General features: G+C 51.9%; 1 protein-coding gene across 7 annotated transcripts in view; it reads left to right on the plus strand.

Moving 5' to 3' along the window:
* ECE1 (endothelin converting enzyme 1) overlaps positions 1-27,885 on the plus strand; it is a 130,027-nt gene that overhangs the window by 70,257 nt on the left and 31,885 nt on the right. For all 7 annotated transcript variants that reach the window (XM_055262691.2, XM_063631655.1, XM_055262692.2 and 4 more), the window contains exons 4-8: positions 2,382-2,594; positions 15,182-15,303; positions 16,731-16,877; positions 17,977-18,042; positions 19,438-19,629. In XM_055262691.2, the coding sequence (XP_055118666.1) occupies positions 2,382-2,594; positions 15,182-15,303; positions 16,731-16,877; positions 17,977-18,042; positions 19,438-19,629 (740 nt within the window). The remainder of the gene's footprint in view (positions 1-2,381; positions 2,595-15,181; positions 15,304-16,730; positions 16,878-17,976; positions 18,043-19,437; positions 19,630-27,885) is intronic.

Below are 27,885 nucleotides of genomic sequence, written 5' to 3' on the forward strand. Positions count from 1 at the left end.
GTTTTGTTTTTAAACCCAAGTCCCTGTGTGATAACAGCAAAAACCTTAATCAGTTAATTAATCAGTTTGTCTCTCTCTCACACACAGACACAGTCACACAGATTCTGATGCGTCTTCCCGCGTTAGGCTCACTCTCAGCCTGTCTCCTGGGCATCTCCACCAGCCAAGATATTGTAAAATTTTCCTTCCTGTGGTTTGATGTGTGAAAACAATAGGTATTCTTTTCCTTCTCTAAGTATGGAGTTATATCGTAATACTCAACAGGCTCTTTCAAACTACATGGAAATTCTCTCCCTGCCCCATAAAGATTCTGGTGCCTTCCCCGAGTTTGGGAGCGGAGCATGCAACTGTGATTAAGACGATTTGATTTAGAGATATTTAAAATGGCACCATCACCCCCACCATTGCCTTTCTCTGTTTTCATGCGTAATGGCTCCATACTTTTTTTATGGCACACCTCTCGGCTGTGAACAATAATTTTTAATTGTTGTGTGATTATCTCAAAGTCAGATCACCCTGATTTTCCTGCTGTTGTACGGCTGCTCTGAGCCCTTTGTCAGCCACGCATCTGAAGGACTTTGTGTTTGTCATCAAATGTTACTAATTCCACAAATGAACCTCTGCCCACTGGCCTTATGTTCCTGAGTGAGGTGAACACTGCCCCTACTAGCTCGTGCGTTCTTTGCTGCGCTCTAAAGACTGGCCTGAAACTTCAGACCCTGAGACTCGAGGAAGCTGAGCCCCCGTGCCCAGCCATGGCCATCATCACTGTGAAATCTGTGAAATTGGTCCTACCTTTCTTCCTAACTTTTAGGTGGAGAAACTGAGGCACAGAGTGATGAGGTCACTTGCCCAAAGCTCCACTGGCAAAAGTAGAAAACTGGATTTGAACCCAGGTCTAGTGGCCTCCAAAGTCCACCCTGTCTCACTGCCTCCCTGTATGGTGGGGAAACGGATCTCAGCAGTCAGGCTGCACCAGCCCCTGGTTTGACTGGCAAAGAGGCGGGGAAGGAAAGCAGAAAAACACAGCCTTGGCATGGCTGGACCGAGACAGGCCTGGGCCCAGCTCTCAGCTCTCCACCCTCCCACATAGCTGGGCGACCTTGTTCCGTTCACTCCCTCAGTTTCCTCATCTTTAACTAGGGACGTGATGCCTGCATCTGATGACTTGTAATGAGTTAAATGAGATCCTGAATGTGTGCAAAGTGCCTGGTGCACAGCGATGTTCAGTAAAGTCCCTTTGGTCATCAGCACAGCCTGTGTGGATGGACGATAGGGCTGGGCCTGTGATTCTCTGTCCTGCACAGTCAGCTTCGTGTTGCTGCCTTAGGCCAGGCCTCTGCACAGGCCACCCAGGCTTTGGGTCCTTTGGGAGAGCTCAGCTGCCAACCTTGAGGCAGGGCTCTGGCCCTTTCCTCTTGCCTCTGGCACACCAGTCTCCTCACTCTTATCCCCCAGGATTGAGTGCAATGGCTAGATCTTGGCTCACTGCAACCTCCACCTCCCGGGTTCAAACGATTCTTCTGCCTCTGCCTCCCAAGTAGCTGGGATTGTCGGCCTCCCAAAGTGCTGGGATTACAGGCGTCAGCCGCTGCACCCGGCATAGCCTTTGGGTTTTTGAGGATTCCTTGAGGTCACTCACTCTCCTGCTTGTACGCAGGAGTGATTTTTCCTATTTCCTCCTTCCGTTTCTAATAGGTTTTCCTCCTTCCTATGTCCTGTCATCCATACTGTCTACATCACCCTTTTGGCACATAGTAAATGTTCAGTTTATTTTCGTAGAAAGGAGGACAGACATTTCTCCTATTGTTCCATTTTGATTTATGTGTATATCCCCAACTGAATTGTTAGCTCTTCGATTAAAGGACTCTGCCTTTTTATGCCCAATACCCCAGTACCCTATACACACACACACACGCGCGCGCGCACACACACGCACGGGCACACACTTTCATGCTGGCGCACACATGCACACACATGCACTCCATACTCAGCAAAGAACCTGGAAGATAGTCATTATCGTGCTGAATAAATGAATGCATGTGTGAATGAATAAATTTGTTGAGCATCAAGGAATAATAAAGAGTCAATGAATATTTATGGAGGAAAAGGTTGATTAAGAGAAACACCTGGGTTCTGGGTACCTTTTAGCCACAGGAAGGATTTTAGACAGCTGAATAGAAGTCTTGTGTTATAAGCCAGCAAATTGTAAATGGGTGGAAATCATTTCTCTGTAGGGGTCTAGTGACCGTCCAGTTCCAAACCTGTGTGGTCAGGGCCAGGGTGGGACATGTGGCCCCTGGGCCTGAAGCCCCCTTCTCTGCCCTCCCTGCTTCTTCCCTGCCTGCCCTTCACTGGCCTCTTGTCCTTAACCCCTCCAGGATCCCCCTCTGTGTGCCTGAGCGAAGCTTGTGTCTCAGTGACCAGCTCCATCTTGAGCTCCATGGACCCCACAGTGGACCCCTGCCATGACTTCTTCAACTACGCCTGTGGGGGCTGGATCAAGGCCAACCCAGTCCCTGATGGCCACTCACGCTGGGGGACTTTCAGCAACCTCTGGGAACACAACCAGGCAATCATCAAACACCTCCTCGGTAAGCATCCAGCATGGAGACCAATAAATGGGCCACAGCAGGGGCTGTCAGCTGGCCCAGCCAGCTTCCCAGCCGCGCCTGCTTAAAGGAGGAGCTTGGCAGAATGGGCCGGGCGTGGTGGCTCACACCTGTAATCCCAGCACTTTGAGAGGCCAAGGTGGGTGGATCACTTGAGGCCAGGAGTTCAAGACCAGCCTGGCCAACATGGCAAAACCCTGTCTCTACTAAAAATACAAAAATTAGCTAGGCATGGTGGCATGCACCTGTAGTCCCAACTACTTGGGAGGCTGAGGCAGGAGAATCGCTTGAAACTGGGAGGCAGAGGTTGCAGTGAGCCGAGATCACGCCACTGCACTCCAACCTGGGCAAGAGAGTGAGACTCTTGTCTAAAAAGTAAGAAAAGAGGAGCCTGGCAGAATGGAAGACCATAGACTTGGGAGTAGGTGAAGCTGGGTTAGAATGTCTGCCCTCACTCATTGTATGATCCTGAGTAAGTCACATATCTCTGAACCTCAGTTTCTTCATCTGTAAAATGAGACTAGTAAGACCCAAGGTACAGAGTCGGTTTTGAGAACTAGAGAGCACATGTGTAAAGCATTAGCATGGTGTGTGTGGCATGTATGGTGTACACAAGAACTGGTGGCTGTGGTCGTTACTTTTGTGGCTTCAAGCTTGGCGTAGCTTTTGACTAGTACTGACTGTGAGTTTTGAAAGTTGTGAGCAAAAGGGATCGAGACCAAACACACTAGATCAAACCCTAAGGTTGTGATCCAGTGAAAGTTCTAACAACAACTTATCAGAGAATTAGTTATTCAGTGTAGGCGGGAATCATCCTTAGCCTCACAGTGATCAGGCTTGCACAATAAGCCGTCTGGTCAGAGTTCTCTTTGCACTTCACTAGGCCTTGGGCACCTGTAGTTCACCCGTGTTGATGGTTTTGTCCTCAGATTAGAGCTCCATGTTGTCTTGTTTGCAGCTGTATCCTTAGTTAATGTTTGTTGAATTCCCATCTGCCCACTGGGCTCCTCCTCCAGTGTGAAATCACGACACCTGTGCTGTACCATAAAGCTGCCAACCTTAACCCTCCCACAGCTGGGACCATGGCTGTCTCCCTCTCCTGCTGTCCCCTGCTCCATCCTGGGACCCTAAATGCTGGGAGAGGCTGCATTCTGAAAAGCCAATCAATTTAGCCATCAACAACGGAACCTAGATCCAACAAATACTGATTGTTATAAAAAACTTTAAGATATTCAAAGGTAGGTACAATAGAAGATACCCAAAAGGGGACAGAACTTCTTAAAGGGACAGAAATCTTAAGAGATAGGAAATGATTCTAAATGGACAATTATCAATTTAAGGCAACTGAGTCTTTTAGATTACAGGGAAAGTAGGCAAACCATGTGAAGGAGACCTTTCCTTTCTTTCCTGCCCCAGCCCCACAGGGCAGAGCCGCCACTAGGTAAAACACCCCCACCCTTTCTCCTGGCCTCGGACAGCTCCTGAAGCAGCAGTAGCAGCAGCTGCCTTCGGCCTAACTTCCTGAGGATGAGCAAGGTGGTGTGTATGGAGGTGGGGTTGAAGCTCAGTATGTCCGAAGCAGCAAAGCCCCAGTCTGAGATGTCCCTCTGCCTGCCTTATGCCACCAAAGTGCCTTTGAAAGAGGACGCAGCTTTTCATTTTAGAACCAGACGCTTAAAAGGCAAATATGTCTGTCATTGCAAGACTGGAACTCAAGGACGTCCCTTCTCCAGTGCCTAACATCACAGCTGGAGGCTTGGCAGGGCCCATAGTCCAGGTAGTATAACAAGGTGGGTCAGTTCCTCTGCTTCAGACTCACCAGGACCTGGGTTCGAATCCGGACTCTGCCACTTACTATGAGGTCTTGGGTCAATTACATCACCTCCTTGGCTTGTTTTCTCATGAGTACAGTGGGAACCATGCCTCCTCTGAATTTTGAAAATTAAATGGGAAATACATTTAAATGTATATAAGCCATGCCTAGGCCTGGCATGTTGTGGTGGCTGCTGTTTGTATTGATGTTACTGTTATGATTCACCCTTGACCTTTGCACAGCATTTGACAGGTTACAGAGCTGTTTTGTAGACACCATCCCATTTCATCCTGCAGGGTGGAAGCTGGGAAGGTGTTGTTCACTCCATTGGTAGATGAGGAAAGCGAGATCTGGAGAGGTCCTCATGATAGGCTAGTGAGTGGCAGAGCTGAGACTTGCCTGATGCCTGGTTGTGTGCCCTTTTCCCTGTCCCACGCCACCTCCTTCAGGTACAAGGGACAGACATAGCTCCCTTTCCGCAGTGCCTGCAAGAACCTGCAAGGGGCACAGAGCCTGAGGGCCTGAAGGAAGGAGAGACACGGATGTCCGTCACATGCTGTGCACTGTACCAGGCTCTTTAGAGCCATTGCTTCCTTAATCCTCACAACCCCAGACTTCGGAATTGTTGTTCCCATTTTATAGATGCAGAAACTGAGGCTCCCAGAAGTTAAGTGACTTTGTCAAGGACATACCACCAGTCCAAAATGGTGAGAGGCTCCCTCTCTGAGGAGCAGTTAGCATTTAGAGGGGATGGGGCAGGACAGTGGACAGGCCCTCTAGCTTCCCAGTGAGGCCCAGAATGGGCTCTTGTACATCGTGTGGGTTCTGATCTGACTGGTTTTGGGGCTAGTTCTCATAGGGAGAGCCTTAGGTCTGGGCCAAGATTGAGTCCATCCCCAGTGTTCCTGAGGATCAAGCCGTGGGTGGGGAGCTGCATCGAACGGGCCATGGAACAACCCAGAATCATGCATTCAACCCTGACCCCGAGGCCAGGGTCTGGTGATACCAGGAGGCCAGACCGCAGAGTTTTGAAGTCAAGCAGTCCTAGTGTGCTAGCTGCTTATCACCCGTGTGGCCTTGGACAAGTGACCTGGCTTCTCTCCCACTTAGTTTCATTATCTGTACAATAGAGATAATGATGCCTCCTAACACATACAGTTACTGTGAGTATTGACTTACCTGGGATGGTTCAAAGTGCTCAGCACCAGAATACACTGGAATACTAGCCTGGCACCTAGTAGGTGCTCAGCAAAGCACAGCTGCCCTCCTTGGTGGTATTAGGGGAGTTCCAACCCAGACTTCTTACAAACAAGCTGTATGACTGCAGAGAGGTCACCCAGATTTTTAGGTCCTCGGCTCATCACCTATAAAGTGGGAACTAACTGAAACTCAGCTCATTAGTAGGGATGCTCTAAGGGTTAATTGGGTGGGCAAAGAACAGAGTCATTATTGCTTATTTATTAGAGAAGCACTGGTGTGTGGACCCAGTTATCAGGAAGGAGGTGCAGAGTACAACACACTGAGTATCTCACTTGTATTATTTCATTGAATTCTCATAGTAAACTCATGGAGTAGGCTGTATTTGCCCATTTTACAGATGAGACTCATGAATACGAAGGAAATGTATTTCCTAGGAAATGATGAGGCTGGCATTAGACCCAGAGCTGTGGGGCCTCAAAGCCTGTATTCTTTCTCTACTAACTCCACTGTCAGATTCAGCAGGGAGAGGCCCTGGGTCGGCACTGCTGGCCGGGAGAGCAGCTGAGAAGTGCGGTTCGCCTGCCTCCTTTCCCCAGCGGCTGCTTCACTGAGCTCTCAGCCCAGGCCAGCCAAGCCCCAGTCTGTCCAGTGAACACAGGAGCTGGGGTCACCCCCATGTCATACTGACTAGGGGCTTCCCCAGAAGGCATATCCTGGGGTCCTCTCCCTCAGGGCTCACTCCTCGGAACTAGTCTGGAAACGGCCCCTCACCTGTGGGCTTGATACCTGGGACTTTGATACATGGAAACTCCTCAAGAGGCAGATGGCAGGTGAGTGGGTGACAAAAAAATGCAGGAGTGTGGGCCAGTGCATTCTGGGGCTTAAGGCCAGGCTGGGTTCAGCGTCTCCAAGACAAAGGGGTCAGCCAGCAGGCCTCAGAAGGGAGCCAGAGCTGATGGGCACGGGAACAAGCCGGAGGTGCCCAGGCCACTCCGACCTGCTGAGGGGAGGGCTTCCCTCTAGGCAGACAGGGGAGAAGGGACATTTAGAGTGCCAGTGTGGATTGTGTCAGCCGGTCCGGCAGGATAGCTATCACCATCTGCTTGTGTGACCTTGGGCAAGCCATGCATTTCTCTGCCAGGTGAATTCATGCTAGCTTCCTCAGAGGCAGTCCAGGCAGTTCTGTAGCAGGTGGGCTGAACTAGGTAGGCCAGGTGCCACCGTGGCATGACCTGGCAGTCTGCCAGCTGGGGATGCTGACCTCAGCTGCACGACACACAGATGCCTCGCACCTCACTCTGCCACTCCCCCAAGTGGCCAGCGTGGGCTGTCCTCATAGGTTTTGGGGAGATGAGAGTAGGTGGCCTCACTTCATCAGAGGAAGGAAGCAGCCAGGCCCTTCAGCCCTTAGAGTTGGCCCTGCCTTGGGTTTTCCAACTGTGCTTATAGCTCGTATTATTCCACCAGCTAGAGTGCCTACACCACCCCCTCCAAAGCCTCCAAGACTTTTCTCAAACCTGCTGCCTCCATTGTCTTCCGTGGCTACCAAAGGGCCTCTCTAGGCTTGAGCTACAATTACACTGTGTGTCCCTGTCCTGTTTGCTTTATTGTGTTTTATACTATAAGATGAATGCATACCAAAAAATCAATGCGTGCTCATTGTGACAATTCAAGCAACACAGATTCCATAAAGAAAAAACTAGCAGTCTGCCTTCCGGTCGCCCTGGGAGATAGACACACAATACTCCAAAAGCGTTAAATGTGTCCATGTCGGTGATGTGGCAGTTAATCATGTCACCCTGTGACATCGCTTGTATTTTTATTTTGACATATTTTCCCAATACCTGCTGTCTAATTGAGTTTCATCTTCCTGCACATATTGGAAGGAAGCCATCTGTGGACAGGATCTATATCATGAATGCTTTCTATCTAGTATGGTGTCTACAGGAGTAGGTGCTGCCTTCCTGTTTGGGGAATGGTTACGTGGATTGATTGATTCTTAGGCTGTTTGTGCTATTGTAACAAAATACCACAGACTGGATGATATGGTTTGGCTGTGTCCCCACCCAAATCTCATCCTGAATTGTAGCTCCCTCAATTGCCACATTTTGTGGCAAGAACCCCGTGGGAGGTCATTGAATCATGGGGGCGGCTCTTTCCCGTGCTGTTCTTGTGATAGTGAATAAGTCTCACAAGATCTGACAGTTTTAAAACGGGAGTTCCCCTGCACAGCCTCTCTCTCTCTCTTTGCCTGTTGCCATCCATGTAAGACGTGACTTGCTCCTCCTTGCCTTCCACCATGATGGTGAGGCCTCCCCAGCCACGTGGAACTGTAAGTCTATTAAACTTCTTTCTTTTGTAAATTGCCCAGTCTTGGGTATGTCTGTATCAGCAGCGTGAAAACAGACTAATACACTGGATAATTTATAAACAACAGAAACTTATTTCCCACTGTTGTGGACGCTGTGAAGTCCAAGATCAAGGCACGGGCTCATTCAGTGTCTCTGTTAAGGGTTGCTCTCTGCTTCCAAGATGGCACCATGAACTGTGTCTTCACATGGCATATGGGACTGAAGGGGGGGACCTGGCCCCCTCAAGCCCTTTTATAAGACACTAATCCATTCATAGGGCAGAGCTCTCATGGCCTCATCACTTCCTAAAGGCCCCACCTCTTAAAACTGCTCCTTAAGTATTAAGTTTCAACATGAATTTTGGAGGGGACACAGACATTCAAATTATAGCGTTGACTCAACAATGCGAGGATGGGAAGGAGTGTCCAGGGCTTCTTAGGGCCAGCTGGGCTGCTTCAGGTTCACCTCCGGTTTTCTGAGCCAACCTGCAGGAAAGGACAGGGAAGCAGAAAAGGCTTAGGCTCCAGTCCTGGCCGCGGCCACTTTTGCGATGTTGGACGAGTTACCCAACCTTTTACTTGCAAATGGAGTGTGATAACAGCCACTGTGGAATCATCAGGACAATATGCACACACAGCCATGCCTATGCCCATCTACAGAGGAAGCAGTTCACTTTCTCAGGAAGGCTTAGAAGTCCAGCATGCTACCCACTAGCTCTGTCTTGATAGGCCAGTTTCTTCACCCACCTGGATCTCTTTTTCCTTGTCTCTGAAATGGGATGGTGATATCCGCCTCAGGGGACCAGGGTGAGGTTGTGACAGCAGCACAGCTGTAGACGCTGCGAGCGGTGGTGGTGGTGGAATTATTTTTGTTCTGTAGAGCAAGGCGTCTCCTTTATCAGCACCCCTTCCCCCCAGCGCAGGATGGGGCTCCTGAGGCCTGTGACTGTCTGAATGGAGTCTGGTTTTATCTAAAACAAACACTGGTCCTGCCCTAGTGTGGAGTCAGGGCCCCACAGGCTCCTGGCCAGATGGTCCCACTGCATCAAGGGAGGCCGCATGATTCCCAGACACCCCTATCCCTGCAGCATGTGGGGGATTCCCAGACACCCCTATCCCAGCAGCGTGTGGGGGATTCCCAGACACCCCTATCATACCTCACAGCTCTGCCTGCCTGGGCGTTCATTTCCTCCCTGAGGAGTGATGTGGAGAGGGCATTCCAATGAAAACTCCCAGAGGAAGAAGCGGCCGATGAAATGGTGCTCTGTCTTCCTCTCTGGGACTTTGGGGTAGGGACTGAGGAAGCTTCTGGAACTCAGGGCCCCTGGAAGGAAGTACCCAGGCAGTGTGGAGCTCTGTTGTCTGGCCCTAGGCTGCCAAAAGATCTTCATAGCACTGGGGCCGCGGAAGTGCCACCGTTTCCAAAATGTGTCCCCAGCACAGTGCCGGGAGCCACACTGTTGGGTGTTGGCTTCTTTGCCTCCATGAAATCTGGGAAGTAAACATGAGCCAGGGGTGTCTTAAAGGAGACCAGAGCATCAAGCCCTGGTCTTGTTGAACTCACAGTGACAGCCCCGAAAGGGGATGGGGCCAGCCTGGGGCTAGTCTGAAAAAAGATACCGAGACAAGAGCACCCCTTGAGAGGCAGGGTTGGGGGCCTGAACGAGGGGCTATGGAGGGTTGGCACAGTCCTGGAGACTTTTTTCTTACTCAGAAAAAGGTCTGTGCCTGATTTCACTTTGCTTTTTTTGTTTTGTTTTGTCTTGTTTGAGACTAAGTCTCGATCTGTCGCCCAGGCTGGAGTACAGTGGCGCGATCTCGGCTCACTGCAACCTCCGCCATCTGGGTTCAAGCAATTCTTGTGCCTCAGCCTGCCGAGTAGCTGGAACTACAAGCACCCGCCACCACACCCGGATACTTTTTGTATTTTTAGTAGAGACAGGGTTTCACCATGTTGGCCAGGCTGGTCTCAAACTCCTGACCTCAAGTGATCTGCCCACCTCGGCCTCCCAAAGTGCTGAGATTACAGGCGTGAGCCACTCATTTCACTTTGAAGCCCAGTCACTTCCCGTAGGCTAGAGTGCTATCTTTCTCTGTCATTCATTCCTTTATTCACTCACCGATTATGCATCAGACACTTTCTGTGTGCCAGGCATTGCTCGGGGCCGGGGATTATGTAGGAATAAGACAGTCTTTTCTTTTGGAAGTTATATTCCAGCAGGGAAGACAGACAGTAAACAAATAAATGACTAAATACATGATAGGATTGTAAAGAGAAGGGCTCAAAAACATCAAGTAGGGCATGGGGCCAGAGAGGGAAGAGGCCATCGTAGCTGCAGCGATCAGGAAGGGATGGGCTTTCTCAGGAGGGATGTCTGAGCAGACGCTTGAGTTAAGGAGAGAAGAGACCAGCCAGCCATGGGGAGAGAGTGTGGGGCAGGAGCTGGAGACAGGTGGGAGCGCAGACCCCGTCACCCAGGGTGGCGTTTCTCAACCTGCAGTTATCATTACCCCTCCATGAAATGTTAATGCCACAGGTACTCTGGATGTCTGTTGCTATTCTTAGTCTGTATACACAGAGTAAAAAGAGTAAGATGCTTTGTCCTGCAAGAATAAATTCCTGGGGGCAGTATCGCCCCTGTTGAGGATGCATGATATAGAGTCTTCTGGCCAATTTAAAGAATTGGGGCTGGGTGCGGCGGCTGATGCCTGTAATCCCAGCACTTTGGGAGGCCGAGACAGGCAGATCACCTGAGGTCAGGAGTTTGACAATAGCCTGGCCAACACAGTGAAACCCTGTCTCTACTAAAAATACAAAAATTAGCCAGGCATGATGGAGGATGCCTGTAATCCCAGCTACTCGGGAGGCTGAGGCGGGAGAATCACTTGAACCCAGGAGACGGAGATTGCAGTGAGCCGAGATCGTGCCACTGCACTCCAGCCTGGGTGACAGAGCGAGACTCTGTGTCAAAAAAAAAAAAAGGAATTGGTATATTCCAGTGCCTATTTGGACTAAAAGGAGTTCAAGACAAGACACCCTACAGACTCCCCAGACCAGGGCTCCCCTTGGGTGTCTCATAGAGGCCTCAAACTTCGAGTGTCTGGAGCTGAGCTTTAGGCAGTAGCTGTGTGCACTGAAGCTCCTTCCTAAGCCTGCCCCTCATCGTCAGGCTGCGGTTCCCCAGTGTCAGCAGCTTCTCGCTCAGGCCAAAGAAACTTGGCTGCATTCTTGGCTCTCCTTTCTCTCATGTTCCAAATACTTCTCGCCCCCTTCTCTGCCGCCATGCTGGCCAAGCGCCCACCTTCACTCACCTGGTCCCCTGCAGCAGCCTCCCGCCTGGCAGCCTCACTTGGGCTCTTGTTCCCTGGAGCCTGCAGGATAGTAGGTGCCCCGAGTGAGGAGGAGAAAGAAGAGGTGGGAGAGTGTGCTGTGGGTTGTCCCCGTGGGCTCCTGGAATGGGGAGGAAGAGGAACCATACCTTCTACCAGGGCTCCTGCCCCAGCCAGCATCGGCAGTGGGGATACTGATGACACACACGGAGGGGTCATGAACACCAACTCCTGGCGGGGCCCCCTCATCCTGTCCACTCCTGCCCCACCTGCCTGATTTCCTTTTAAAGAAAGGAAATCTTGGCCGGGCGTGGTGGCTCACACCTGTAATCCCAGCATTTAGGGAGGCCGAGGTGGGTGGATCACAGGTCAAGAGATCGAGACCATCCTGGCCAACATGGTGAAACCCCATCTCTACTAAAAATACAAAAATTAGCTGGGTGTGGTGGCACACACCTGTAGTCCCAGCTACTCGGGAGGCTGAAGCAGGAGAATCACTTGAACCCAGGAGGTGGAGGTTGCAGTGAGCCGAGATTGTGCCACTGCACTCCAGCCTAGTGATAGAGCAAGACTGTCTCAAAAAAAAAAAAAAAAAGGAAAAGAAAAAAGCAAAATAAAAAACAGAAACCTTAGGTGGGCACCTGGCCTCATCACCCTCTCATCTTCCAGGTATGGTGTCCTTCCTCTCCAGAAAGGGACACTGGGTTCTGTTCTTGCAGCCACCACCTGTTGCTAGGGGCCTGCTAGGTCCCTGTCCAGGGCTGGTTCTGGGGCTGCAGGGACCACTAAGACATGGAATGGCGGAGGGGCAGCCCGTGCATAGCCTCTGCTTCTACTCCACATTGAGTTCATCCTTCAGCCCGAAGCTCAAACGAAGCTTCCCCGGGGCCTTGCTTGGCTTCCCCAATCTCCTGCCGCCCTCCCCGTCACGGCGTCTGGGATGTTCTCACGGCGTTCACCCCGTGCGTAATCAGATGCTCCTGCAAGTCCTTGGCTGCCGTTTGCCTCACTCACCACGCTACATGCCTCACATGGACAGGCCTCCAGTTATGTTGCCCACTGTCCCCCACACCCAGCCTGGTGGCTGCCAGGCAAAAGGAACTTTGTAAACAATGTGGGAAAGCAAGTGAGCGTGGCACCCAGGTGGTGGGGGCCAAAGGAATGGAGTTTGAACCTGGCCTGGGGCAGCCTCTCAGCGAAGGAGCAAGGGAGGCTGTGTCTGAAGGAGGCACTCCTTCTCCCTCCCGATGATAATTCGGGGCTTGCGGACAGGTATTAGGGAAGATGGCCTCGGAACTCGCTGTGATTAGCACAGCCAGGCTGCTCCTGGGAGCCTTTCTTTAGGCCTCTTATCTTGGTGGCCTTATGGGAGGGACATGCCAGGCTCACTCATGGGCCAGAGCACACAGAATGCCTTCCCCATTGCTGGCCCTGGCATTTCAGGGCTTTGGCCGGAGCCAGATGTGGAGGGTGAGACGCTGCATTTGAGACCTGGGGAGCAATGACGATTCTCCTGCTTTTTCTTCCAAGAGGTTCATTGGGAGCGTTGCCATAGGAACGAGGCCCCTGGGAGGGGCGAGACACTCCCCTTTTGCTCTCTCTGGTCCTCTGTATCCCAGCTTCCCCATTTCCGCCCTCCCCTCACAGAGTCCTCTTCTCAGAGCTGCCGTGGTGCCTGGGGGACACGCAGGTGTTTCCAGCACTTGCCAACACAGTAGCCCGTGCTCTCCAGGGCTGTATGAACCCTCCATAGCCCCTCATTCAGGCCCCTGACCCTGTCTCTCAAGGTGCTCTCTTGTGTCTTCCTTCAGACTAGCCCCAGCTGGTCCCGTCCCCCTTTCAGGGCCATCACCCTGACGTCAGCAAGACCGGGGCTCGATGCTGTGATCAGTGAAAGCCATGGTGCTATTTATGGTGAGGATTGGAGGGGCAGGGAGTTCTCGGGGTGAGGCTGCGAAAGCTGATGAAAGACTGATCAGGAAGTGACTCATGTCCTTTGCTCCAAGTGACTGCACCAGACAGCTTTCTTTTCTCCAAGCAGCCCGCCTGCCCTTTCAGGCATCCCTGCTTGTCCCCGCACCGTCCTGTCCTGCTCCACGCAACCCAGTGGCCTCTCGCCTCCCTTCCATCTGGTGAACGACTTCAACTTTCAGAACCAGCTCAAATGGAACACCCTCTGGAGACCCCCTTCTCCCCACCCCTCCGAAGGGGGTGACTTTTCTCTGTGTTCCATAGCCACGTGCGTTGTTCACAGCACTGTCGTGTCTTGCAGTCATTTCTTTGAGTTTCTGCTGGGTGCCAGGCACAGGGCTGGGCTCTGAATTTTATAGGCATAAATAAGACCCGCTTTCTGTCCCAAGGAGCTCACGGTCTAATGGTGGACACAGGTATGCAGAGCGGTGAGGGCCTTTGGGAATGAACATCTTAGGAGAGGCTTCATCAAAAAGATGTCCCCATAGGGGCCTTGAGGTTGAGTAGGATTTTTTTTTTTTTTTTGAGACGGAGTCTCGCTCTGTTGCCCAGGCTGGAGTGCAGTGGCGCAATCTCGGCTCACTGCAAGCTCCGCCTCCCGGGTTCACGCCATTCTCCTGCCTCAGCCTCTCCGAGTAGCTGGGACTACAGGCGCCCGCCACCACGCCCGGCTAATTTTTTTTGTATGTTTAGTAGAGACGGGGTTTCACCGTGGTCTCGATCTCCTGACCTCGTGATCCACCCGCCTCGGCCTCCCAAAGTGCTGGGATTACAAGCGTGAGCCACCGCGCCCGGCCTGGTTGAGTAGGATTTTAACAGGGTCCCATGCAGAAGCTCCCTGGGGACAGGGATGTTTTCTTTTGTGTCCCACAGCTTGCACAGGGCCTAGCATAGAGTAAGCATCTAGTATCTGGTCAGCAGGTAGAGGGATACAGTTCTGCCAGGAAAGTCTTTGCGAAGGAGCTTGGGTTTGAGGGATCTTTGAAGGAAGCAAAGGAAGGGGCTTCAGGGCCAGAGAGAAATGAACATGAAATGAGGGAATGTGGCTGGAGCAGTGAGGAGTTTCCCAGAGGAGGCAAGAGGGACAGATGGAATTGAGGGGGTTGGAGAATCGGGCATGACCTGGAGCAGGGCTCTGAGAAGAAGGCTCAAGCACAGATCTCCAATAAATAGTGGGTCCCTTGTGGACCTGAGCGGCAGGAAGCGGTCATCTTCACCAGGTGCACCCACCGGAGCATTGCCTTCAGCAGGTGGCATCTGGACCAGGGCACTGAGGTGAGGGAGAAGGGAATGGAATCTCCGGGTGTGTGGGGTGAGGTCTGAGAAGCCACTGCAAGAGGGAGATGCTACTTGCTGGAGTTGGCAAGGGCAGTGGAAAACGGCCCCAGGAGTTGGCTGTAAGCCTGGTGAACGTGCCCAGCCCCTCCAAGGAGGAAGCAAAAAGTAAATTCATAATGAAAGAGCCTTTTGAGTTTCCATCCAACTTCAGTCTTTATCACAAGAAAGATCATCTGGTATCTGAAAACCAAGACGGGCCTCTGTCCCATGCACCAGGCAGGGGTGTTCGTACCACATGTTATCCGCAGGGGGAGCACACTGTCCTGCTGGTGGGCACGTGCGGTCAACCCGGGGACACGTCTGTGAACCCAACCGGCAGAGGGAGAGAAACGTGGTAGATTCTTTTTTGCAGTCAGCAAAATTTCGGGAGCGTCTTCAGCTTGCCAGGCTCTGCCCAGGGGCCCTCACGTACCCGTGGTGACGGCATTCCTCACCGCCCCTCCGACAGGCAGATGTCAGAGCTCCTTTGCAGCTGAGAACACCAAGGCTCCGAAAAGAGGGACTGCCCCAAAGCCATCCAGTGGGCAAGTGGGGCCACATTGCAAACTCCACTGTCTGTTGTTCCAGAAAACTCCACGGCCAGCGTGAGCGAGGCAGAGAGAAAGGCACAAGTATACTACCGTGCGTGCATGAACGAGACCAGGATCGAGGAGCTCAGGGCCAAACCTCTAATGGAGTTGATTGAGAGGGTGAGTGCCTCGGGCTTTCCCTCCCCGAGCCCTGGCCCATGCCACCTGCCCGCCCCCTGGCTTCCACTCCAGCCCTCTGGTGCCACTGGCCCACCTCATACCTCCAGCCGGTAGCACCGAGAGAAAGCCAGAAAGAGAGAGAGCGAGTGTGCGAGAGCGCGTGTGAGTGTGAGCACATTGCATAGCTGCGTGGGTGGGATGTCTGCGCATGTGTTTGTGTGAGGGTGTGTGTCAGCATCTGTTGTAGATGTCTGTCATCTGTCTGTGTGTCTCTCTGTGCATCTGTGTGTGGGACGGGGGCCATGTTTAGAGGGAAAATATTCCTCCACGTTGCTGCTGCTTTTCCCTCAGGGGTTATGTTTGTGTGTGTGGAGGGGTGTGTGCCTGTTCCAGAAAGACCCACAGAGAGTCTTGGCCCAGAGCCCTCCCTGTGAGCGGGGACCCAGGCCACTCTTCTATAGCTGCTTACTCCTGAGCAGGGGAAGACATCTTTCCTGCTTTCTTGGGCACTTCCCAGACTCCAAGGCTTCTTGGTACAGACAGAAGGTGTCTGTGGATGTTTTCTGCCTGCCTCGTGTTCCCTGGACAGCCCTGCCTCTTAGCTTGGCTCCGGGAAAGCATTGCATAGGGTTGGTGCATAGGGTTGGTGGCTGCACGCGCTGGGGACTGTGCTAGTCCCCTCCTCTCTGGACAGGTCCCATGTGCCAAACCAGGGAAGACCAGGGAGATTTTTTTAAATCCCAACTTTCTCAGGAGGCTGAGGCGGGAGGATCGCTTGAAGCCAGGAGTTTAAGACCAGCCTGGGCAACATAGCAAGACCCCATCTCCCCCCCAAAATTTAAAAATTAGCCAGGTGTGGTGACACACACCTGTAGTCATAGCTACTTAGGAGGATGAGGTGAGAGGATCGCCTGAGCCCAGGAGGTGGAGGCTGCAGTGAGTTGTGATGGCCCCACTGCACTTCAGCCTGGGAAATAGAGCAAGACTCCATCTCAAAAAAAAATTTTTTTTTAATCCCAACTTTGAGACCAAAGTAGACCGTCCAAACTTGTTAAACATGTGGAGCCTTTCTTATCCCAGAGGCACAATTGAGTTTATGTTTTGATATAATCACATTCACACAATTCATTATCCAAAATATAAACCGTGAACCAGGAAAAGTCTCTTTCCCATTCTCATCCCAGCCACCTAGGGAGCGGCTGGATTCATGACTGGCTTGTCTAGGATAAGCCTTTGCTGCATCCGTGGGTCTCCAGCTCATGGGTCGAAAACCCCCGATGAAGACCAATCCTTTCTTTTGCTCTTGAGGCTCAGAGAGGTCAGGTGACTGCTCCAGGGTCACAGAGCAAGTCAGCTGCAGAACCAGAATTCACATCTGGGTCTCCCTGCCACCTCATCACCTCCCTGCCTGCTCTCCCTCCCCACAGCTCGGGGGCTGGAACATCACAGGTCCCTGGGCCAAGGACAACTTCCAGGACACTCTGCAGGTGGTCACCGCCCACTACCGCACCTCACCCTTCTTCTCTGTCTACGTCAGTGCCGATTCCAAGAACTCCAACAGCAACGTGATCCAGGTGAGCTAGCTTGAACCTGCGGCGGTCGAGGGGGTGGGCACGACCTCTTCCTGTTTCGAGTTTAGCAGGCCCTGGGGTGGGAGAGAGGCTTGCCCCGGGTGGGACGGCAGTCTTCTAGTTTCTGATCCTGGGTTATTTCCAGAGGCCCCATTGGTGAGATCTTTGCAGGCTGCCAGCCTTGCGTAGATGAGCACTGCATACAGGTGAACCTTTGGGTGCTGATGGGTTTCCGTGGGCCCCAAGAGTGACGTCAACTCCTGGACACAGCTGAACCCACATCTTGGTTTCCCCCTCCTTAGCGTCTGCTCTTTGTAACTCTTCCTGGAATGGTTTTGAATCCATCTCTCCCTGTCAGAGCACGCCCTAGACAGAGGCTCAGCCTGCCCAGGGGAGCTCCAGCACTGGTCTTCCCCAACCTCCAATGCAGAAGTGAGAAACCCAGGCTGGCGGTCCTAAAGACTGAGTTCCCAGCCCATCTCTACCATTCACTAACTGTGTGACCTTGGGCAAGCGCCTCAACCTCTCAGAGCTACAGTTACCTTATAAATCAAATGGCTTGCAATAACACCTATCCTAGGTATGCCAAGATGTGGCCATGGGCGCCAATAGTAGCAAGCAGAATTTGACCCTCCCCTCCTGCTTGGTAGGCACTTGACCAGCACTGTTGTCTTGAATCCCCATTCCAGCTCTGAAGGTTAGGTTTTATTTTCCCTATTTTCCTGATAAGAAACCTGAGAAACAGAAAGGTTCGGTAACTTGGCCAAGATCACACAGCTTTTGAGTGACTCTTAACCACCTGGAAAGTGTTGGGGAAATAGAGGCGCTTTGCCGAGGCAAGGAGATGTTTAAAAAGGAGGGTGGCTCTGTCCAGCCCTTCCAAGGAGCCCAGGAGCCCTGCGGGGGGCCGTGTGGACAGGCAGGAATGTGTCATCCCATCCCTGAGTGGGCTTCTCAGTGACTGTAGCCAGCAGTCCTGCTTCTGCAGGGGCCTGAGCTGGGTCTCTGCTGCCACGTGCCAGCCATTCCCAGGGCAAGAGGCCGTGCAGTGGACACACGCATTGCAACACGAATTCCCTCTCATGCCTGCTTCTCTTGCCAGGTGGACCAGTCTGGCCTGGGCTTGCCCTCGAGAGACTATTACCTGAACAAAACTGAAAACGAGAAGGTAAGCGTACCTCTCCCCTCCCCAGCCTGTCTCCCAGGATGGTTCTTCCTGCTCAGTGTCCACACCCACACCTGTGCAGGTCTTTGAAGCTAGGGGAGCCCAGGGGTGTCAGTGACCTGATGGGTGAAACAGGCAGACCCTGGCAGGGGAGGGACACCCCTAGGCTGGCTGTGTCACTCAGGCATCGTGGACACAAGGGGCAAGAGACAGGTATCATTTGTCCTGGTTCTAGAGAGAGGCAGAGGCAGCAATAACAGCTACCACCATTGTCGGCGCCTGGCCCTTTATACATCACCTGTGACCCTCCCATTAACCCTGCAGATACTGAACTTCATTTGCCTCATCTGTCAAACAGGAATTAGTTTTGTCTTGCCTTTTACAGAAGAGGGAATCAGGCTCAGAGATGCTAAGTGATCTGCTCAAGGTCACATAGCCAGTAAATGACGAGCCTGAGATTCACATCCAGATCCACGTGCTCTGAAGCCCATGGCTCTCCCTCCCCCTGGCCTGCCTCTTGTGATGCTGTTGGGGTGACCTCACCTGGAACTCACTCATCTGTCCTTTCATTCTTCCGCCCGCATGTACTTGACCAAGCACCCACAGAGTGCCTGATGCTGAGGAGATGGTGGCAGACAAGACCACCATAGCCTCCGTCCCACGGGGCCTGTGGTTTGGTCGGGGGGGTCAGATATTATTTAACTCAGGGAAAGGGGAGCTGAGAAAGTCTGCTGTGGAGACCTAATTCAGATCTTGGAGCACGGGTAGGGGGTGGTCAGAAAAGGTGCATTCTAAGAATGGAAAGACAGCCCCAGGACAAGCCCTGGAAGACAGGGACCAGCCCAGGTGGGGACCTGTGAGACCAGCCAAGACTTTGGGCTTTCTCCTGGAGGCTGTAGCGAAGCAGCAGAGAGACACGGCCCCAAGATCATTCTCAATGCTGTGTCTCCCACGGGTGTCTTAATTTCTTTTTTTTTTTTTTTTTTTTTGAGACGAAGTCTCTCTCTGCCTCCCAGGCTAGAGTGCCATGGCATGATCTGGGCTCACTGCAACCTCCTCCTCCTGGGTTCAAGTGATTCTCCTGCCTCAGCCTCCTGAGTAGCTGGGATTATAGGCACCTGCCACTATGCCCAGCTAATTTTTGTATTTTTAGTAGAGATGGGTAGATGTTGGCCAGGTTGGTCTCAAACTCCTGACCTCAGGTGATCCACCCACCTCAGCCTCCCAAACTGCCGGGATTACAGGCGTGAGCCACCACACCTGGCCCCACAGGTGTCTTGCGGGCACTGTGCAGCCCCCTGGCTCCCTGTGCTGGACTCGGCTGGCCAAGCCCCCACAACCCTCGTCCAGTGGATAGTGGGGGGCAGCCACTGACAGTTTGGGGTGTGGGCCCTCCAGGTGCTGACCGGATATCTGAACTACATGGTCCAGCTGGGGAAGCTGCTGGGCGGCGGGGATGAAGAGGCCATCCGGCCCCAGATGCAGCAGATCTTGGACTTTGAGACGGCACTAGCCAACATCACCATCCCACAGGAGAAGCGCCGCGACGAGGAGCTCATCTACCACAAAGTGACGGCGGCCGAGCTGCAGGTAACTTGAGCGCCGGCTGCTAGGGAGGCTGGGATGGCCACCAGGCTTCAGACAGGGCCCTGGGCTGGGGGCTTTTATTCTCATTTCATCTAGTCCTTGAGACTACGTGACAAAAGATGGTTGTTATGCCCAGTCCACAGATGGAAAAACTGATGCTCAGAAAGGTCAAGTTACCTGCTGAAGGGCACACAGCTAGTGAGTGACTCCAAAATAGGCGCCTGGCGGTCACCAGGCTGCTTCTCTGTAATTAATAGTGTTTACTTGGAGGCTCGGGGTCATGACCACACCAGCTTACACTGACAGCGCCTTTCCAGTCTCTCCAGCACCAAGCACATCGAACTTGGTTACAGTGAGCACTTAATAAATGTGTCGTGTGGATTCTGTCATTACTTTTCCCTTTTCTGAGCCGGATCAAGGTCCGGAGGCTCCTAAGTGGCAGAGGAGCCAGCCATATGACTCAGATTGGCTCACTGTACAACAGGGCATTAGATCTGCGATGCTTTCTGTCACCCATTGGAGAAGCCCAACGTCCAAGGGCTCAGCCTCTGCCCAAGGCTGCCCTCTGGCGGCTGTTTGGTTCTTGAGGGTCCAGAGGGAATAGCCTGCCGGTTCCTTCTTTCCAGAGCATCAGCTGGCACTGCAGAGGGATCAGCAGAGTGGCCACCACCGATCTACCCGTTTCTTGACATCACCCAGGAATGAGTGGCCAGGCCTCGCTTCTCTGCTGAGGAGGGGTTCCCGCAGGGTGTCATCTCCCTCCTTCCTTACCTTGTGACCAGCCGAATTGGACCTGTCCGTTCCTTCTACTTTCGGGAAGAACTCTAGGTCCCTGCCCTTTTCCCTCCTCCAGCTGACAGGTGTATATGGGGCTGTCTTGGGACCTTGCACTTCATGTGCTTCCTGGCTAGTGGGGGACACCAGCTGGAAACAACCCCGTCTCATTGCTGAGTGCTTTGGGCAGAAGCAGTGGGCCCTGGGGGAGCCAGGGGTGGGGAGAAGTCAGGGAAGGTGAGTCTAACGATGGGTGAGCATTTTCAGGCCGACTGGGTGTCCCAGGCGGAGGTGCAGGCCGTCCTAGGGCCCACGATCAGGGTCGGGGGAGCCTGGCCTCCTGCTGGTGCTGGCTGCCCTTCAGCTCCCAGAGAAACTGGCCTGAGGCTGAGTGGTGCTGCTCAGGCCAGGATGGAGATCAACAGCTGCTGTTAGATACCATCTGGCACTATTTTCCTGCTCTGAGGCCAGGAGGCTGAGGGTGATGTTGTTTGTGCATTATAGTTTGGTTTGTTCCAGCCCAGTTCTCAGCCTGAGGGGCCCCCACAGTGCCTCAGCCCCCTGCCGTGGCCATGATGCCAACTGTGTGCCACGAATAGCGGAGAAGGCACAGGAGCCCTGAGCACATCAGCCCAGCATGGCCACCAGGTTCCCCCCAGGCATCCTATCACCATTGCTTCTGCTCTCTTCTTCCAAGCAAAGGAAGAAAGGCCTTTCCTGCCTCACAGCTGCACAGCTGCGAAGGTGGGGGGAGTTTAGCAGACGCAGCAGCTTGTAGTACACAAGCCCTGGGCTTAGATTCAGAGGGCTGTAAGCTTGGAGCTGTAAGTGCTGGGATTATAGGCATGAGCCACCACGACTGGCCAAACAGCCTCTGTGTTCTAAGTACCCAAAGTTCAATTAAGATCTTTAGGAAATATATGGATTCTCTCCTTAAGTTTTTACAGATATTTCTGATTAAATTCTAATGTGAATTTGGCTGCCTTCCTTGTAAAATGGGGTTGGCTCATTCACTCACCCCTGCTGTGTGCCAGAACACAAATGAGACATAGCCCTTGCCCTCACAAGGGACTGTGGTTCTTTTTTTTGTTTGTTTTTTTGGTTTCTTTTGAGACAAAGTCTTGCTCTGTCGCCCAGGATGGAGTGCAGTGGCATGATCTTGGCTTACTGCAACCTCCACCTCCCAGATTCAAGCGATTCTCCTGCCTCAGCCTCCCAAGTAGCTGAAATTACAGGCAGGCACCACCATGCCTGGCTAATTTTTGTATTTTTAGTAGAGTTGGGGTTTCACCATGTTGGTCAGGCTGGTCTCGAACTCCTGACCTCATGATCCACCCGCCTTGGCCTCCCAAAGTGCTGGGATTACAGGCATGAGCCACCGCACCTGGCCTGTGGCTCTTTTTTTTTTTGAGACAGTCTCGCACTCTCACCCAGGCTGGAGTGCAGTGGCGCCATCTCGGCTCACTGCAAGCTCCGCCTCCCGGGTTCACGCCATTCTCCTTCCTCAGCCTCCCGAGTAGCTGGGACTACAGGTGCCCGCCACCACGCCCAGCTAATTTTTTTGTATTTTTAGTAGAGACGGGGTTTCACCGTGTTAGCCAGGATGGTCTCGATCTCCTGTCTTCGTGATCTGCCCACCTCGGCCTCCCAAAGTGCTGGGATTACAGGCGTGAGCCACTGCACCCGGCCTGTGGTTCTTAACTTTTAAGTCACAGAGTCCTTTGAGAACAGATAAAAAACCATGGACTATCTCCCAGAATAAATGGGCATATATGCATATTTTTTAAATTATGTCTGACACTTAAAGACGTCCTGGCCGGGCATGGTGGCTCAGGCCTGTAATTCCAGCACTTGGGAGGCAGAGGCAGGTGGATCACCTGAGGTCAGGAGTTCAAGACCAGCCTGACGAATATGGTAAAACCCCGTCTCTACTAAAAATACAAAAAATTAGCCAGGTGTTGTGGTGTGCACCAGTAGTCCCAGCTACTCGGGAGGCTGAGGCAGGAGAATCACTTGAACCTGGGAGGCGGAGGTTGCATTGAGCCAAGATCACACCACTGCACTCCAGCTTGGGTGACAGAGCGAGACTCTGTCTCAAAAAAATAAAATAAAATAAAAAAATAAAGAAGTCCTGGCCCCCTGAAGCCTGTGTTCTAAGTAAGAATCTCTTCCTGGCCTGCCACAGGGTTGTGGGAGAATAAGTTGAGGCGAAGGATGAGATTTCATTCAGTAAACTCATTGGCACAACCCAGTACAAGCATAACATATTATATTCATCATTATTGTTACTATTCCTTTGTTACTAGCGATGTCACCCAGGAACCCAGCACTGAATCAATTTGATTCATTCTACTCTGGGACAGAGAATGTCTTGTTCCCTGGTGTCTGGAAATGGGGTTTTCTTCCCATACTCCAGGTAACTTAGGGAAAAGCACGCCGGGTTTCACAGTGTGGTTCTAGGCTAGCCCTGCTGGGGTACAGAATGGTTCCAGGCTAGTCCCCAGCAGAGTCTGAACTCAGAGCTGTGAATCAGACACTCTTCCATTACTTCTGGGGGCCTAAGGACCTTCCCTTTCCTTTCTAGGACCCTCACGCCAAAGGCTCTTTGGGCCTGAGCCCCGTTTTCTACCCCATTTCTTCAGCTGAGATGAAGCTCAGAAGCATTCTTCTCTTCTCTGCCAGTTTCAAACCTATTTGAATTGGTTGGTTTGTGACCCACAGTACTCCTTGGCTGCAGGTGTGGAAAATGGAGCTCATTGGTGTGCCCCAGAGGGTGTGAGTCACAAGTGGAATGTCCTAGTTAGTTAAAACAGCCATCTCCATGGAGATGGAGCTAGGCACATGTGTTTAAGATAGGAGTTCACTAAAGCAGCCAGGATGGAAAATGTGAAAATCCTGGTATTCAACACATCTTATCTCACAGTCATGGGAACTTCCCTGCACAGAACACCTGCTTTCCCTAAAGGGCCAGGGTTGTGTTGAGGAGTACACAGGGATTTCTCACCATCTTATATCTGTACCTTGATCAGAGAGTTCCAGTTGTCTGCAGTTTGTGAAGCTTTTGTCCACTGTGTAAATACTGACATTTTGTAAACTTGGTGATTTTCCCAAGGCCTTTGCCAGGAGCTCATGCAGTCGGGTGGCTCTAATGGTGGAACCCTATTTGAAGATCTCACAAGCGCAGCTCCAGTTTTTGTAGTCACAGAAATGTTAAAGATTAGCCTCAGAGGTTACCTGCCTGAGGGCCTCCTGCCAGGAGGAGGGCAGAGAGGACAAGGTAGGGAGAAAAGAAACTCAGGGTTATTGGGCAAGCAGGTATAAGAGGCACAGATCTATCAGCTCTGGGAGGGGAAGCTGCTGTCCCCATTTTAGAGAAAGAACAGAAAAAGGCTGGAGGTCCCAGAGCTGGTTCCTCCTGGGGACGCTGATCCAGGTCTGCTCATTCTTAGCCCAGGGCTCTTCCCAGCTCACCAGCTGCCAGGCAGGCAGGGATGCACCGGAGCCCCCTGGCCCCCAAGTCTGCTGCACACATCTCTCCCCAGCTCTGCAGGTATTTTACCGTCAGCCACAGTGGGAAGAGTTACCCAGAAACTGAGAGCCAGTTGTTAACTGTTTTGTTTTTGTTTTTGTTTTGAGACAGAGCTTCACCCTGTCGCCCAGGCTGGAGTGCAGTGGCATGATCTTGGCTCACTGCAGCCTCCGCCCCCCAGGCTCAAGTGATTCTCATGCCTCAGCCTCCCAACTAGCTGGGATTACAGGCGTGCACCACCACGCCTGGCTAATTTCTTTATATTTTTAGTAGAGATAGGGTTTCATCATGTTGGCCAGGCTGGTCTTGAGCTCCTGGACTCAGGTGATTCTCCTGTCTTGGCCTCCCAAAGTGCTGGGATTACAGGCATGAGCCACCGTGCCCGGCCCAGTTGTTAACTGTTTACCAGCACGCCACTGCCTTCAGGACCTGCCCTCCTCACAAATTCACCTGTCCTTTGAGGTCCTTGTTCCCCAGCAGCTGAGTTGCCCTTTTAAACCCAAACAGATGAGTGAACCTAGGTTTTAGACCTCCACAGTGGCTAGTTAACTAGGTGACCTCAGGAAAGTCACCTTACCCCATCCGCAAATTCAGCATCTGTTTTTTGTTTTGTTTTTTTTTGAGACTGAGTCTCGCTCTGTCACCCAGGCTGGAGTGCAGTGGTACGATCTCCGCTCACTGCAAGCTCTGCCTCCCGGGTTCATGCCATTCTCCTGCCTCAGCCTCCCGAGTAGCTGGGACTACAGGCGCCCACCACCATGCCTGGCTAATTTTTTGTATTTTTAGTAGAGACGGGGTTTCACTCTGTTAGTCAGGATGGTCTCGATCTCCTGACCTAGTGATGTGCCCACCTCGGCCTCCTAAAGTGCTGGGATTACAGGTGTGAGCCACCCCACCCGGCCTCAGCATCTGTTAAGTGGGGGTTTATGGCTACCTCTCTCACAGAGGGTGTCATCATATTTACCAACAGGCTATAGACTGGTCTTACATTACAGATCAATTTTACTTTATTGATTGATTTTTCCATATGAAGGCCATATGTGGAGCCTCTCTCACCTCCTTTGTCTTGCATTTTGTCCTTTTTCAAGAAAACAAAAGAGAATCTGGAATTGGACAGGCCCAGGAACATACATGGGAGACCTTGAGCAAAGATTGTGATGGACAATATTGATGAGTTGCTTGTTAAATGCCAGACATATCCATCTAAGTGATTGACATGTACAGGCATTTTTGCTGTAGCAGTATATTTAGTTCCAAAAAACCTTGTGTTCTGTAAAATTGCACACTAAAAATAGCAGTACTTGTGGGGAAAATAGAACTAGAGCAGAACAAAAGTTATACAACTTCACTTGAGGATATTGTGCTAAGCGAAGTAAGCCAATCACAAAAGGACAAATACTGCCTGATTCTACTTATATGAGGTACCTAGAGTAGTCAAGTTCATAGAGACAGAAAGTAGAATGGTAGTTTCCAGGAGTAGGGGTTGGGACCAGTGGGAAGTTATTGCCTAATGGGTAGAGTCTCACATGTGCAAGATGAAATCTGTGGGGCCAGACGCGGTGGCTCACGCCTGTAATCCCCTCACTTTGGGAGGCCGAGACGGGTGGATCACCAGAGGTCAGGAGTTCGAGACCAGCCTGACCAATATGGTAAAACCCCATCTCTACTAAAAAAAAAAAAAAAAAGAATTAGCCAAGGGTGGTGGCATGTGCCTGTAGTCCCAGCTACCCTCCTGGGAGGCTGGCACAGGAGAATCACTTGAACCCGGGAGGTGGAGGTTGCAGTGAGCTGAGATCGCACCACTGCACTCCAGTGTGGGCGACAGAGTGAGACTGTGTCTCAAAACAAAATAAATAATTAAAAAAAGCAATCTGTGTCTGCATAGTGGTGGTGATGGTAGCACTGCAGTGTGAATGGACTGAATGCCCCTGAACTGTGCTCTTTTTTTTCTGAGGCGGGGTTTCACTCTGTCAACTAGGCTGAAGTGTAGTGGTGTGATTTCAGCTCACTGCGGCCTTGATCTCCCGGGCTCAAGCAATTCTCCCACCTGGGACTACAGGCGCAGGCCCCCGTGCCTAGCTAATTTTTAAATTTTTTTTGTAAAGATGGGGTGTCACCATGTTGCCCAGGCTGGTGGTCTTGAACTCCTGGGCTCAAGCGATCTGCCCACCTCAGTCTCCCAAAGTGCTGGGATTACAGGCATGAGCCACTGCGCCTGGCCTTGAACTGTGCTCTTAAACCTGGTGAAGACGGTGAATTTTATGTTATATGTATTTTACCACAATTTTTTTTTTTTTTTTTGAGACGGAGTCTCACACTGTTGCCCAGGCTGGAGTGCAGTGGCATGACCTCGGCTCACTGCAACTTCCGCCTCCCTAGTTCAAGCGATTCTCCTGACTCAGCCTCCCGAGTAGCTAGGACTACAGGCATGTACCACCATGCCCGGCTAATTTTTGTATTTTTGGTAGAGACAGGGTTTCACCATGTTGTCCAGGCTGGTCTTGAACTCCTGACCTCAGGTGATCCACTGGCCTTGGCCTTCCAAAGTGTAGCACAATTTTTTTTTTTAAGTTGCGCAACTTTGTAATCAGAATCCTAAAAAAACAATAATTGGAACATTGAGGAATACCTCAGCATGGCCGGAGGCTGCCGTGGGGATACTACCAGCTGGGAAGTGCTAGCTGTGGACACCAAGACCCTGCAGATAAGACAGGGAGCTCTGGCCAGGTGGGGTGGCTCAAAGTGCTGGTAATCCCAGCACTTTGGGAGGCCGAGGCAGGCAGATCATGAGGTCCGGAGTTCGAGACCAGCCTGACCAACATGGTGAAACCCCGTCTCTACTAAAAATACAAAAATTAGCCAGGAGTGGTGGCACACACCTGTAATCCCAGCTACTCAGGAGGCTGAGGCAGGAGAATCACTTGAACCCGGGAGGCGGAGGTTGCAGTGAGCCGAGATCGCACCACTGCACTCCAGCCTGGGCAACAGAACAAGACTCCATCTCAAAAAAAAAAAAAAAAGAGACAGAGAGCTCTGAGCAAGCACCTTTAGGGTCACAGAGAAAGTGCAACCTGCTAGAGGCTGAGAGTTACAGGGCTGGAAGGAGCCTCTGTGAGGAGAGGAAGCCCCAGGCGTGAGGGCTCATTTTCAGTCATCTTAAAATAGAGTGGACCAGGCTGGGCACGGTGGCTCATGCCTATAATCCCAGCACTTTGGGAGGCTGAGGCAGGCAGGTCACTTGAGGTCAGGAGTTCAAGACCAGCCTGGCCAAGATGGCAAAACCCCATCTCTACTAAAAATACAAAAATTAAGTGGGCATGGTGGTGGGTGCCTGTTGTAATCCCAGCTACTCAGGAAGCTGAAACAGGAAAATCACTTGAACCCTGGAGGCAGAGGTTACAGTAAGCCAAGATGGCACCACCGCACTCCAGCCTGGATGAAAGAGTGAGACTCCGTCTCAAACAAAAAAGGTAGAGCTGACCAGCCTGCTGTGTGCATCAGCTGAGCTGAGGGCTTTTCCTTTCTTGCTGAAGGTTAACGTTCAACCCTTCCCGATCCCATGCCTGAGAAACATCACCTTCGGACCAACGCAGCTCACATGTTATGCTGCTGTCAACCTGAATTTACCAATCATGTAGAAGCTCACTGATGTTACAGAAGCCCGTGTTGAATACAACAGAGGGCATAAGCTTGTTCAGTCCTCACAAATAACCCAGTGAAGTGGGTTCTGTTATTATGGTGATCCCCACTTTTCAGACAAGATACTGAGGCCCAGAAGGGTGCATTAACTTACCCAGGGTTACACAGCTAGCAAGGAAGAGAGCTAGAAGATGAGCCCAGGCAGTTTGGCTGCAGATTCTACAAGCCCAACTGTTTCAGGCCTGTCTGAAGCTCAGTCTCTTCATCCATGAAGCAGGGATAATAGTACCTACTGCTTGGACTCGCACGAGGACCAG

This window comes from Symphalangus syndactylus, chromosome 22 (assembly GCF_028878055.3).
Source record: "Symphalangus syndactylus isolate Jambi chromosome 22, NHGRI_mSymSyn1-v2.1_pri, whole genome shotgun sequence".
Classification (NCBI taxonomy): domain Eukaryota; kingdom Metazoa; phylum Chordata; class Mammalia; order Primates; family Hylobatidae; genus Symphalangus; species Symphalangus syndactylus.